At 42.7% G+C, this 12,839-nt stretch overlaps 1 protein-coding gene across 1 annotated transcript; it reads right to left on the bottom strand.

Moving 5' to 3' along the window:
* Positions 1-82: 82 nt before the first annotated feature.
* htr6 (5-hydroxytryptamine (serotonin) receptor 6) lies at positions 83-12,488 on the bottom strand. Its single transcript, XM_041844940.2, has 4 exons — positions 11,929-12,488; positions 11,535-11,838; positions 4,316-4,450; positions 83-717 (listed from the first exon to the last, which is right to left on the bottom strand). The coding sequence occupies exons 1-4, from the start codon at positions 12,486-12,488 to the stop codon at positions 370-372; spliced, it is 1,347 nt and encodes a 448-aa protein (XP_041700874.1). The 3' UTR covers positions 83-369.
* Between the last annotated feature and the right edge of the window lie 351 nt (positions 12,489-12,839).

Consider the following 12,839-nt stretch of genomic DNA (forward strand, 5'->3'; position numbering starts at 1 on the left):
CTTTTATGGATATAAAGACAATGCAGCATGAATGAGTTCCAACTATATTCCTGTATTCCTCCGGTCGATTATTCCATCTGTTGGGGATTATGGTTATCACAGTGATGTCACCCAGTGATGCAGTCACCAAGTGATTCTCAGTGCTTAGCTCTTCCTCATCCACTCCTGTCCTGTATGCTAAATTACACCTTCTAGATTATTTTCCCATCTTGCTACCACCCACAGTGCCGCTTTGATGAGTTAAACAAGACACACCTTCCTCCAACCAACTTTTCCCATCAGCCAAGTTTCACATCCTGTACTCTTGGTGGTCATACATTACATTATGGAACACAGCATCTGTTCATGCGCTCTTCTTCATCCTCCCCTTCAGTCTAGCGTGTCCACCTGATTGGGCAGCAGCAGGGGCAGCTCAATCCCAGCATGCTCTGCGTCAAACAAGTTGACGGCGTCTGTGGCAGTGGCGGGGGGCTGTGGGGGGTCGGAGGCCAGGGAGGGGGGCTCTGTGGGCAGGTTGGGCTCACCAGAGTTGCAGAGGGAGAGCTCTGGCGAGGGTCTGCGGGGCGAGCGGGTGGAGCAGCAGGGCAGCAGCCGCCCCAGGGCCCGTTTGAAGTCGCGCATGAACAGCGGGTAGATAATGGGGTTCATGGTGCTGTTACAGTAGCCCAGCCAGGTGATGGCCTCGAAGAGTGCCGGGGGAACACACTCGCATACCGCCTGACAGGTGAGAGAGAGGGCAACAGACAGGCACTGGGGTTGTGTTCAGTATGTACACAACATTAAGATTTTGTGAAACAAACATTCAAATGAAAAGTATTCTTATCAGAAATATGTAGCTTGTCGGAAATACAGTGCCTATCGTAAGTATTCACCCCCCTTGGATTTCTTTTCACATTTTGTTGCATTACAAAGTGGGATCGAAATTGACTTAATTGTGATTTTGTTTTTGTCACCGATGACTTTACAAATTAATAAAACATGTATAACTAAAAGGTCTTGGTTGCATAAGTATTCACACACTTTGTTATGGCAAGCCTGATATACAGTGCATTCGGAAAGTATTCAGACCGTTACAGCCTTATTCTAAAATAAAATGTTTTCATCAATCTACACACAATACACAATACCTCATAATGATCAAACAAAAACAGGTTTTTCGACATTTTTGCAAATGTATAAAAAAAACGGATATCACATTTACATAAGTACATTGTTGAAGCACCTTTGGCAGCGATTACAGCCTTGAGTCTTCTTGGGTAGGACGCTACAAGTTTGGCACACCTGTATTTGGGGAGTTTCTCCCATTCTCCTCTGCAGATCCACTCAAGCTCTGTCAGGTTGTATGGGGAGCGTCGCTGCACAGCTATTTTGAGGTCTCCAAAGATGTTTGATCGGGTTCAAGTCCGGGCTCTGGCTGGGCCACTCAAGGACATTCAGAGACTTGACCCGAAGCCACTCCTGCGTTGTCTTGGCTGTGTGCTTAGGGTCGTTGTCCTGTTGGAAGATTAACCTTCGCCCCAGTCTGAGGTCCTGAGCACTCTGGAGCAGGTTTTCATCAAGGATCTCTCTGTACTTTGCTCCATTCATCATTTCCTTGATCCTGACTAGTCTCTCAGTCCCTGCTGCTGATAAACAACCACACAGCATGATGCTGCCACCACCATGCTTCACCGTAGGGATGGTGCCAGGTTTCCTCCAGACTTGACGCTTGGCATTCAGGCCAAAGAGTTCAATCTTGGTTTCATCAGACCAGAGAATCTTGTTTCTCATGGTCTGAGAGTCCTTTAGTAGGTGCCTTTTGGAAAACTCCAAGTGGGCTGTACTTTTACTGAGGAGTGGTTTCCATCTGGCCACTCTACCATAAAGGCCTGATTGGTGAAGTGCTGCAGAGATGGTTGTCCTTTTTATACAATGTTTTACTTTAGTTTATTTAGTAAATATTTTTCTTGAACTGCATTGTTGGTTAAGGGCTTGTAAGTAAGCATTTCACGAATACCTGTTGTATTCGGCGCATGTGACAAACAATTTGATTTGATTTGATTCCTGGAAGATTCTCCCATCTCCACATAGGAACTCTGGAGCTCTGTCAGAGTGACAATCGGGTTCTTGGTCACCTCCCTGACCAAGGCCCTTCTCCCCCGATTGCTCAGTTTGGCCGGGCGGCCAACACTAGGAAGAGTCTTGGTGGTTCCAAACTTCTTCCATTGAAGAATGATGGCCACTGTTCTTGGGGACCTTCAATGCTGCAGAACTTTTTTTGTACCCTTCCCCAGATCTGTGCCTTGACACAATCCTGTCTCGGAGCTTTATGGACAATTCCTTCGACCTCATGCCTTGGTTTTTGCTCTGACATGCACTGTCAACTGTGGGACCTTATATAGACAGGTGTGTGCCTTTCCAAATCATGCCCAATCAATGGACTTTACCACAGGTGGACTCCAATCAAGTTGTAGAGACATCTCAAGGATGATCAATGGAAACAGGATGCAACTGAGCTCAATTTCGAGTCTCATAGCAAAGGGTCTGAATACTTATGTAAATAAGGTATCTGGTTTTCATTTTTAATACATTTGCAAACATACATTATGGGGTATTGTGTGTAGATTGATGAGGGAAATGTTTTTTAAAATCAATTTTACAATAAGGGGGTAACGTAACAAAATGTGGAAAAAGGGAAGGGTCTGAATACTTTCCGAATGCACTGTATTTGCACTTCCCCAGAATTTGGTTGTTGATCATTGCTAGACAGCCATTTAGCAGTTATGTCCTTGAGCTGTTCTTGTCTATTAATGTTCTGTATTATTTCATGTTTTGTGTGGACCTCAGAAAGAGTAGCTGCTGCTTTTACAACAGCTAATGGGGATCTGAATAAAATACAAAATACCAACTTGACAGAGCTTGAAGAATTTAAAAAAGAATAATGGGCAAATATTGATCCAGGTGTGCAAAGCTTAGAGACTTACCCAAAAAAGGCTCAGCTGTAATCACTGCCAAAGGTGTTTCTGTATTGACATATCTATTCAATATGTATATACACTACCGTTCAAAAGTTTTAGAACACCTACTCATTCAAGGGTTTTTCTTTATTTTTACTATTTTCTACATTGTAGAATAATAGTGAAGACATCAAAACTATGAAATAACACATGGAATCATGTAGTAACCCAAAAAGTGTTAAACCAATCAAAATATATTTTATATTTGAGATTCTTCCAATAGCCACCCTTTGCCTTGATGACAGCTTTGCACACTTGGCATTGAATACTTATGATAGGCACTGTATGTAGCCAACAGAAAATGTAGCCAATAAGGTAAAACTGAAAATAATATTTCAAATGCTCTTTTCATCAGTGTACATCACCTACTGTAATTGGGCCTGAGTAGAACATATCAATGTAAATTAGGGACATTGGCTCACTATGGCATATCAGAGAGAGAGGGAGGAGACTGCTATTGGAGGAAAGTGTCCTATATTATCAAGATGAAGGAGGGAGGCAGGGAGTGAGGTGAGTGAGTGGGTGTTCACATACCACATGGAGTGTGAAGGGAGGGGGGAGGAAGCCAGACACACTGAGCCCTCTCTCTGCTATATTCTGGAGGAGTGAAGTAAGGGACACAGATGGGAAATGAAATGACTGGATCATTGAAAGCCTGAAAGCAGGACAACAATAATTACCAATTTAGATTAAATCCTTTTATGTTACACACTTAGCTGACACCTTTCCCAGTCAGAGGAATAAGGCAACCTCAGAGTTAAAGCACAGACAAAGGGGAGCTTAATTGCTATAAGACGATGCATCAGACATTGAATTGATATGGTCCAGGTTCTGTAATACAGGGAATTAATGTAAATGAATAGGCTGTACACAATGAACATAATGAGAATAGATAGACAAACATGTGGTTTGCAAGTTTTGATCCTGAGAATATGAGCAGCAACCAATTGAAAGATTTCTATTAGTCTCAGCTCAGAGCAGCTAGCTGATCCCATAGTGTTTTGGCTCATCGTTTTTCCTGAAAATCCCTCGATTTAAGATGTTAAGGGAGTCCTTTGAATCAAAAAGTTTACTGCAAACACTGCAACAAGGCACAACATCATTGATAAAGAAAAAATAATGGCCAGATTTGATTGCGCATCTTATAAGCCAATTTCATTTATTAATATGGACGTAAAGTGCAAGTTTGGAAATTGAGATTTCACTAGAATTTCAGGAGAACATGTATACTCTTCCAAGCTTGACATTAAAGGGATATATTGCTTAAATCACTGAACTATCCCTTTAATCCAGAGGCTGACCTAGTCTGAGTCACTGACCTGGGCCATGTTGGTGATGAAGAAGGGCAGCCAGGCGCTGAAGAAGAGGCCCAGCAGAACTCCCAGGGTCAGACTGGCCTTCACTGCCCTCCGGCCCTGCCTGTGGGCCAGCCGCCGCTCGCTGTTCACCGACAACTGAGGACAGAGGGACAGACAGGGCAGTCAGAGACAAGGACTGCGTCACAATGTGTCCAAAAACCTAGGTATTTATTTAAATGTACATGGTAGCTACAGGTCCACATTGTTATATGATTCTTAAAACTGTTACACACGTTTGCGGCATGAACATTTTCAAGGATTTTCAAATGAACTCAATGGAATTAAAACAATTCCAGGGTGAGTACAAATCTAATGCGTAGAAAGTTCATTGTGTAGAAACAGCAAACAGGTATAAATAGCTATAAGTACTACAGTGGCTTGCGAAAGTATTCACCCCCCTTGGCATTTTTCCTATTTTGTTGCCTTACAACCTGGAATTAAAATTGTTTTTTGGGGGGGTTTGTATCATTTGATTTACACAACATGCCTACCACTTTGAAGATGCAAAATATTTTTTATTGTGAAACAAACTAAACTTGAGCATGCATAACTATTCACCCCCCCGCCCCCCAAAAGTCAATACTTTGTAGAGCCACCTTTTGCAGCAATTACAGCTGCAGGTCTCTTGGGGTATGTCTCCACTGGGATTTTTTCCCATTCTTCAAGGCAAAACTGCTCCAGCTCCTTCAAGTTGGATGGGTTCCGCTGGTGTACAGCAATCTTTAAGTCATACCACCTGCTGGAAGGTGAACCTCCGTCCCAGTCTCAAATCTCTGGAAGACTGAAACAGGTTTTCCTCAAGAATTTCCCTGTATTTAGCGCCATCCATCATTCCTTCAATTCTGACCAGTTTCCCAGTCCCTGCCGATGAAAAGCATCCCCACAGCATGATGCTGCCACCACCATGCTTCACTGTGGGGATGGTGTTCTCGGGGTGATGAGAGGTGTTGGGTTTGCGCCAGACATAGCGTTTTCCTTGATGGCCAAAAAGCTCAATTTTAGTCTCATCTGACCAGAGTACCTTCTTCCATATGTTTGGGGAGTCTCCCACATGCCTTTTGGCGAACACCAAACGTGTTTGCTGATTTTTTTCTTTAAGCAATGGCTTTTTTCTGGCCACTTTTCCGTAAAGCCCAGCTCTGTGGAGTGTACGGTTTAAAGTGGTCCTATGGACAGATACTCCAATCTCAGCTGAGGAGCTTTGCAGCTCCTTCAGGGTTATCTTTGGTATCTTTGTTGCCTCTCTGATTAATGCCCTCCTTGCCTGGTCCGTGAGTTTTGGTGGGCGGCCCTCTCTTGGCAGGTTTGTTGTGGTGCCATATTCTTTTCATTTGTTAATAATAGATTTAATGGTGCTCCGTGGGATGTTCAAAGTTTCTGATAATTTTTTAAAACCCAACCCTGATCTGTACTTTTCCACAACTTTGTCCCTGACCTGTTTGGAGAGCTCCTTGGTCTTTATGGTGCCGCTTGCTTGGTTGTGCCCCTTGCTAAGTAGTGTTGCAGACTCTGGGGCCTTTCAGAACAGGTGTATATATACTGAGATCATGTGACACTTAAATTGCACACAGTTGGACTTTATTTAACTAATTATGTGACTTCTGAAGGTAATTGGTTGCACCAGATCTTTTTTAGGGGCTTCATAGCAAAGGGGGTGAATACATATGCACGCACCACTTTTCCGTTATTAATATTTGTTTATTTCACTAAATCAATTTGGACTATTTTGTATATGTCCATTACATGAAATCCAAATAAAAATCAATTTAAATTACAGGTTGTAATGCAACAAAATAGGAAAAACGCCAAAGGGCATGAATACTTTTGCAAGGAACTGTATGTAACAATGTGCACTTACACTGTCCTTAAGAGCTACCATGTAAATACTTAGGTTTTATAACTGTAGTGGCAACATAAAATAAACTATAGCTTCCACCACATTGCTTTCAAGAGAAGAAGACACACTTTAGATGCATCCTTGGCCTGATATTGTCGAAGAGTCTCTGAAAAAAGTTAACGCTTGCATTTCACAAGATGTAATCATCACATTGAAAGAGATGTGACATGTTGCTGAATACATTGAAAAGTCTCTGCGTGGAACAACATTGCTATGAATTACTGTCCTCGGCACTCAATCTCAGGAGTGTAGACGCAGGCCCTTGACTACATAAATACAATGCAAGGTCTGTGCCATTTATTCTAACTACCACTTCTCCTTCAACAGGCGCCATCGTCCCTCCCTCTGTCTCTTTCAGATGTTTTTTAATCATGTTTCATTTCTGAATTTCAAGCTCTTTCCCATCTTTCAACTTAAATGGTCTTTCACTTATTTCACTATTCAGTTTAATTTATTTTAGTGGATGAAAGACAATTTTGTATTCAGTGTGTCAATTCCTCAGCTGCCCACCTCACTTTAATAGAGTGGAGATCAACGAGTGCAGTGGCAAGGACAACTCTCACACACATAAACACTCGCTTACCTACAGTGCTTTCAGAAAGTATTCATACCCCTGAATGCCTGAATTCAAAATGGATTAAATATGTATTTTTTCTCACCCAATAGCCCATAATGACAAAGTAAAAACATGTTTTTTATAAATCTTTGCAAATGTATTTGAAAAAGAAATACAGAAATCTAATTTACGTATGTATTCACACCCCTTTGCTATGACACTTCAAACTGTGCTCAGGTGCATCCAATTTGCTTTCATCATCCTTGAGATGTCAGTACAACTTGATTGGAGTCCACCTGTGGCCAATTGTTAGGACATGATTTAGAAAGAAACACACCTGTCTATATATGGTCCCACAGTTGACAGTGTATGTCAGAGCAGAAACTATACCATGAAGTCCAAGGAACTGTCCGTAGATCTCTGACATAGAATTGTGATGAGGCATATATCTGGGGAAGGGTATAAAACAATTTCTAGAGTGTTGAACGTTTCTAAGAACAAAGTGTTCTCCATCATTGAGAAATTGAAAAAATATGGAACTATCCAGACTATCCAGAACCTGCCAGAAGGACAACAATCTCTAAACACTTCACCAATCTGGCCTTTATGGGAGAGTGGCCAGACGGAAGCCACTCCTGAGAAAAAGGCACATGACAGCACGCCTGGAGTTTGCAAAAAGGCACGTGAAAGACTCAGAGCCTAAGGCAAAAGATTCTATGGTATGATGAGACAAAAATGTTACGTTTTGGCCTGAATGCAAAGCAGTATGTCTGGAGAAAACCAGGCACAGCTCATCACCCGTCTAACACCATTCATACAGTGAAGCATGGTGGTGGCAGCATCATGCTATGCAGATGCTTTTCAGCAGCAGGGACTGGGACACTGGTAAGGATAGAGAGGAAAATGAATGGAGCCAAATAAAGGCAAATCCTTGATGAGAACCTGCTTCAGAGTGCAAACTACCTTAGACTGGGGGCGAAGATTTACATTCCAACAGGACAATGACCCCAAGCTTACAGCCAAGGCAATGCTGGAATGGCTTCTGAACAAGAATGTGAAAGTCCTTGAGTGGCCCAGCCAAAGCCCAGAATTGAATCCCATTGAAAATATGTGGAAAGACTTGAAGATTGCGGCAAAGGAAGAATGGTAGAACATCCCCAAATCCAGATGTGCAAAGCTGATAGACATTCCCAAGACAACTCAAAGCTGTCTTCTACAAAGTAATGACTCAGGGGTGTGAATACATACAGTGCTGCTTGAAAGTATGTGAACCCTACAGGGCTGGTCATTATTTTGCTATAAAATATTAAAATGAACATAAAATCCTTATCTAAACCCCAATTCGTAATAAAGACATTCCAAGTAAATGACAAATAAAATGATTTGATATTTTCATTTTTTATTTAACAAAAGTGGTTTATTTAACAGAAACTCAGATTTGATGTGTGCAAAAATGTGAACCCCTTCAGTCAATGGCTTGTGGCACCTCCATTAGCAGCAATAACTTGGACTAAATGTCTCCTATAGCCAGTAATCAGTCTCTGACATCTGTTTTGAGGGATTTTTGCCCACTCCTCCTTACAGAACTCAGCCAATTGAGTGAGGTTTGAGGGGTGTCTGGCATGAACTGCCTGCTTCAGGTCCTGCCACAGCATCTCGATTGGATTTAGGTCAGGACTTTGACTTGGCCAATCCAAAACACAAATATTCTTTCTCCTAAGCCATTCTTTGGTAGATTTGCTTGAATGCTTTGGGTCGTCTTGTTGGAAGACCCATTTTCAGCCTAGCTTTAGCTCCTTGACTGATTGCCTGACGTTCTGTTCAAGAATCTCCTGGTATACCTCAGAATTCATGGTTCCCTTAATGATGTGGACTCGTCCAGGTCCAGAGGAGGAAAAGCAGCCCCAGATCTTGACATTCCCATCTTGACTGTTGGGATAAGGTTATTTTGGTGGTAGGCAGTGTTGGGTTTTCGCCAAACATAGCGGTGTTGATTGTGACCAAAAAGGTCAATTTTGGACTCATAGGTCCAGAGAATGGACTTCCAGAAACCTTTAGGTTTGTCCAGATGGTCTATGGCAAAGTTAAGACGGCCAGTTTGGTTATTTTTTGACAGCAGAGGCTTTTTCCTAGCAACCCTCCCATGAATGGCATTTTGATTCAGTGTTCTTATTGTTGAAGCATGCACAGTCACCTGAGATGCAGCAAGGAAGTCTGCAAATCTCTAGATGTTATGTTTGGGTTGGCTTTTATCTGAATTATTATTGTTCTTGGGGATATTTTTGAAGGGCGTCCACTTCAAGCCGAGATGCTGTCATGTTAAATGCTCTCCATTTGTAAATGATTTACCTCACAGTGGACTGATGGAGCTCAAATCTTTTTGAGATTATTTTATAGCCTTCCCCAGACTGACATGCTCTCACAATCCTCGTCCTGATGTCCTCTGAGATCTCCTTTCCTCTCGGCATGTTGTGCTTTGCATTCACCTGGATGGGTAACACCAAACTGACCAGGTTTCTTATCTCTATTTATCAGAGTCCCGCCCAAACTCTTTCCTAACGATGTCTCCTTTGATTGGTTCATTTGGTAGCTAATTATTTACCCACCTGATTCTACTTACCTACTTGATTTAACCAATGCAATTTGGGGTTCACTTATTTTTGCACCTGCACTAATTCCTTTTTAATTTTGTTTTTCTACTACACACATTATTTCCTCTACACCAACATATGGTATTGGTAAATATAAACCTGTTATGTCAGATCAAAAAGACTGGTTCTGATTAAATGAAGATTTCATGGTAAAAACTGAAAAAAAATCGGTAATTGCACAAGGGGTTCACATACTTTCAAGCAGCACTGTATGTATTTCATTTTCAAAAATTATAAAACATTTCTTCATTTAGTCATTATGGGGTATTGTGTGTAGATGGGAGAAAGAAAACATGTAATCAATTTTGAATTCAGGCTGTAACACAATAAAATGTGGAATAAGTCAAAGGGTATGCATACTTTCTGAAGGCACTGTAACCCACCCACTCCACCTTTAAAGAGCGACTGCCTTTAAAAAGCAACGAATCCCTTTGAAAACGGCCTACATGAGTCGAAATGAGTCAAACAGTTATTCTAGTGTCAAAATTGACTACAAGTGTAAATAGGATCATTTTGGTCATAAATTAAGTAGTTTAAAACGAAGTTTGGAACATCCGTGCATCACAACGGGTAAATGAAGGTTAGGTTTTGATTTGACGATGTCCATTTGCCCACTAACATGGGGTGAACAGCTGCGGTGATTGCTCTCTATCCACTAGCATATACAGTGAGACAGACCTGCCCCAGCAGCTCCGACTTTGTTTGCATAAGACAACACGTAGCACATTTTTTCACTTCAGAAATACTGCACCAAACACCTTAGATGTAAAATTGTGCAACTAAAACATCCTCTGCAAAAACGTCAAGATTTACTACAGATTTCTTGAGTTATTTTATATTAATTCTGGGGATTTTGAGGAAGTTAAATACGCTTCCACGTCTACAGTGTCCCATGGGGGACAAACATCATAACCAAATGCGGAATGGTCAGGAAACACTTGAAAAACGGAGATCTAGTTTTTCAAATGAGCAACAGAAAAACACACGTGCCAATAGGCGTGTTCAGTCGCTCTTTAATCTCACCTTCTTGATTAATCTCCCAAATCAATGGCCGTGTCCTAATTATTTTAGCTAGATCACCACATTTCTTTTCCTTCATGACAAGTGGGTCATTCCACCAATTTGGTACCTTTTAAGCAGTGTAACTTTGAAACCCCCCCATTTAATTTCACCTCATTTTAACATTCTATCATAAAGAGCACATGTTCAACTTCATTAAAAACATGTTTTCCCATCTCAAGTGGTTCAATCAAAATGTTTACTATAGTAAGTGCCTATTAAGTGCCAAATAAAGTAACAGGGTTGATCGAAAGAGTTGACGACTTCATCTTAAATCAACCATAAATCCCCTTGTGTGAAACAGGGAGTGGCATTTAATTTTATTTATTTATTGTTAAAACATTTCTAGCTTCTCTATCTATGGGTAACAGGGTTGACGCTTTATGCTCGACCAGGTCAGTTTTCCACCAGAAAACACCAGAAAATGGCCCAAAATTGTAGAATTAGCTCACACTATGATTTGACTATTATTTTATTTTTTTAAGCAATAGTTTCACCTTATTAAAATGAGAGTTCAGTTAACGTAACAGGGTTGACCTTAAAATGAGGCACAGACTTAAATGAATCACTAATCACATGAATAAATAATAATCTTCAGGAACGACTTTGTCAAAGCAACAAAATAACTATGGCTTTACAATGATGGTGAAAACTTGGGAGACATTTTGGGGTTAAGTGGGTTAAAATCTTCCAGAAGTCATAGAGAGTGCATGGAGGGACGTCAAAATGTAGAATATTAAAAATATCAGATTAATTGAATTCTCAATGTGGTCTACATTTAATATATAGGCTTTTTTACAATTCAATATTGGTGCACAATTGCTATTAAAATATCAAAGGGACGCAAAATGCACTCTTTTCGTGGAACGACCCAACTAATCTGAGAGGCAGAGAAGGCATCATGGTGGAAACCTATCCAGGCACACAGTGATCATGCAGTGACAGTTTACACAGCATTGGGATGTAGTCTCAATGTATCTCCCTTAATTTCCTCTACAACTCCCCTCTCCCTCTCACCGGTACTTGACGTGACATAGAGCGCTCCTGATGACTGTAGTCTTCTCTGTCATGCTGAGCATGTCCCATGGCGCCCCCACCTGGTGAGGGAGGCTGAGAAGGGCCCCTGGGCAAATGTTGCGGGTGCGGAGGGTGAGTTAGCGCCGCCACCCGCCTCGCCTGTCTCCTTGCCACCAGGAGAATTCGACAGTAGGTGAAGCAGATGGCGCTGGATGGCAGGAAGAAGGTTAGAACGGACGCCACCAGGGCGAAGGGCAGGGTGACCCGCAGACGACACTGGAAGGACAGGCCATCGGAGGGCGACAGCTGGAAGTAGGAGGCGGGGTACTGCAAACTTAGCTCTGGGTATGTGCTGATGTTGGCACTGCCAGCCCCGTGCATTGGGGAATGCCCACTCCGGTGACCCAAGCTGTGCCAGTTCATCTTGATGGGCAAGAAGGAGGCGAGGGCAGCCAGACCCCAGGTCCCTCCCACCAGAAGCAGGGCCCGGGGAAGGGTCATCCTCTGCTTGTAGCGCAGCGGCGAGATGATGAGGAGGTAGCGGTCCAGGCTGATCACACATAGGTTGAGAATGGAGGCACTGCAGCACATGACATCGAAGCAGAGCCACACAGGGCAAAAGCCCGGTGACAACACCCAGGCCCCGCACAGCACGTTGAGCATGGCTGGCGGCATCACCACCAGCGCCACCATCAGGTCCGACAGGAAGAGAGACACTAGGAAACAGTTGGAGGTGTTGCGTAAGGAGCGTTGGGCAAACACCAGAGCGATCAGCAGTGTGTTGCCACAAGCCGTCATCAGGATGATGAGGGTTAACAAGCACGCCAACAGCCACGGACCGCTGCCACTGATGCCCCAGGCACTGCTCGTGGACAAGCTGCCATTGGAGCTCCCTAAAGGGTTAACAGCATCCACACCTGCTGCCTCTAAGCCAGTTAAGGCAGAGTCACCCATAGCGGTGGTTGACATTGGTCAATGTGAGAGCTTCCCTGTTCCTCTCCCAGTCTGTGAAGACGAAAAGTTGCTGTGAAGCACAAAATGTATGTGACTTCTGGTGCTTGTTAGTGCTGCTGAAGCTTTCCTGACACTTGAGGAGAATAAAGTGAAGCCACTGAGGTCCTGTTTTGATCATCCATTCACCACTTCTTCCCAAGGTTAACAGAGAGGCCCGTGAGTCATTTCTCTCTCCTAAGTGTGAAAATCTCCTGTTGACACTGCGATCAGAAGTGAAGACACCGTTTTCATCTCTCCATCGTGTCAAATAGTCCTGCTTCTTCTCAGCGTTGGAGCCAGTGTGAGCAATTC

Source organism: Coregonus clupeaformis, chromosome 24, assembly GCF_020615455.1.
Source record: "Coregonus clupeaformis isolate EN_2021a chromosome 24, ASM2061545v1, whole genome shotgun sequence".
NCBI classification, from domain to species: Eukaryota; Metazoa; Chordata; class Actinopteri; order Salmoniformes; family Salmonidae; genus Coregonus; species Coregonus clupeaformis.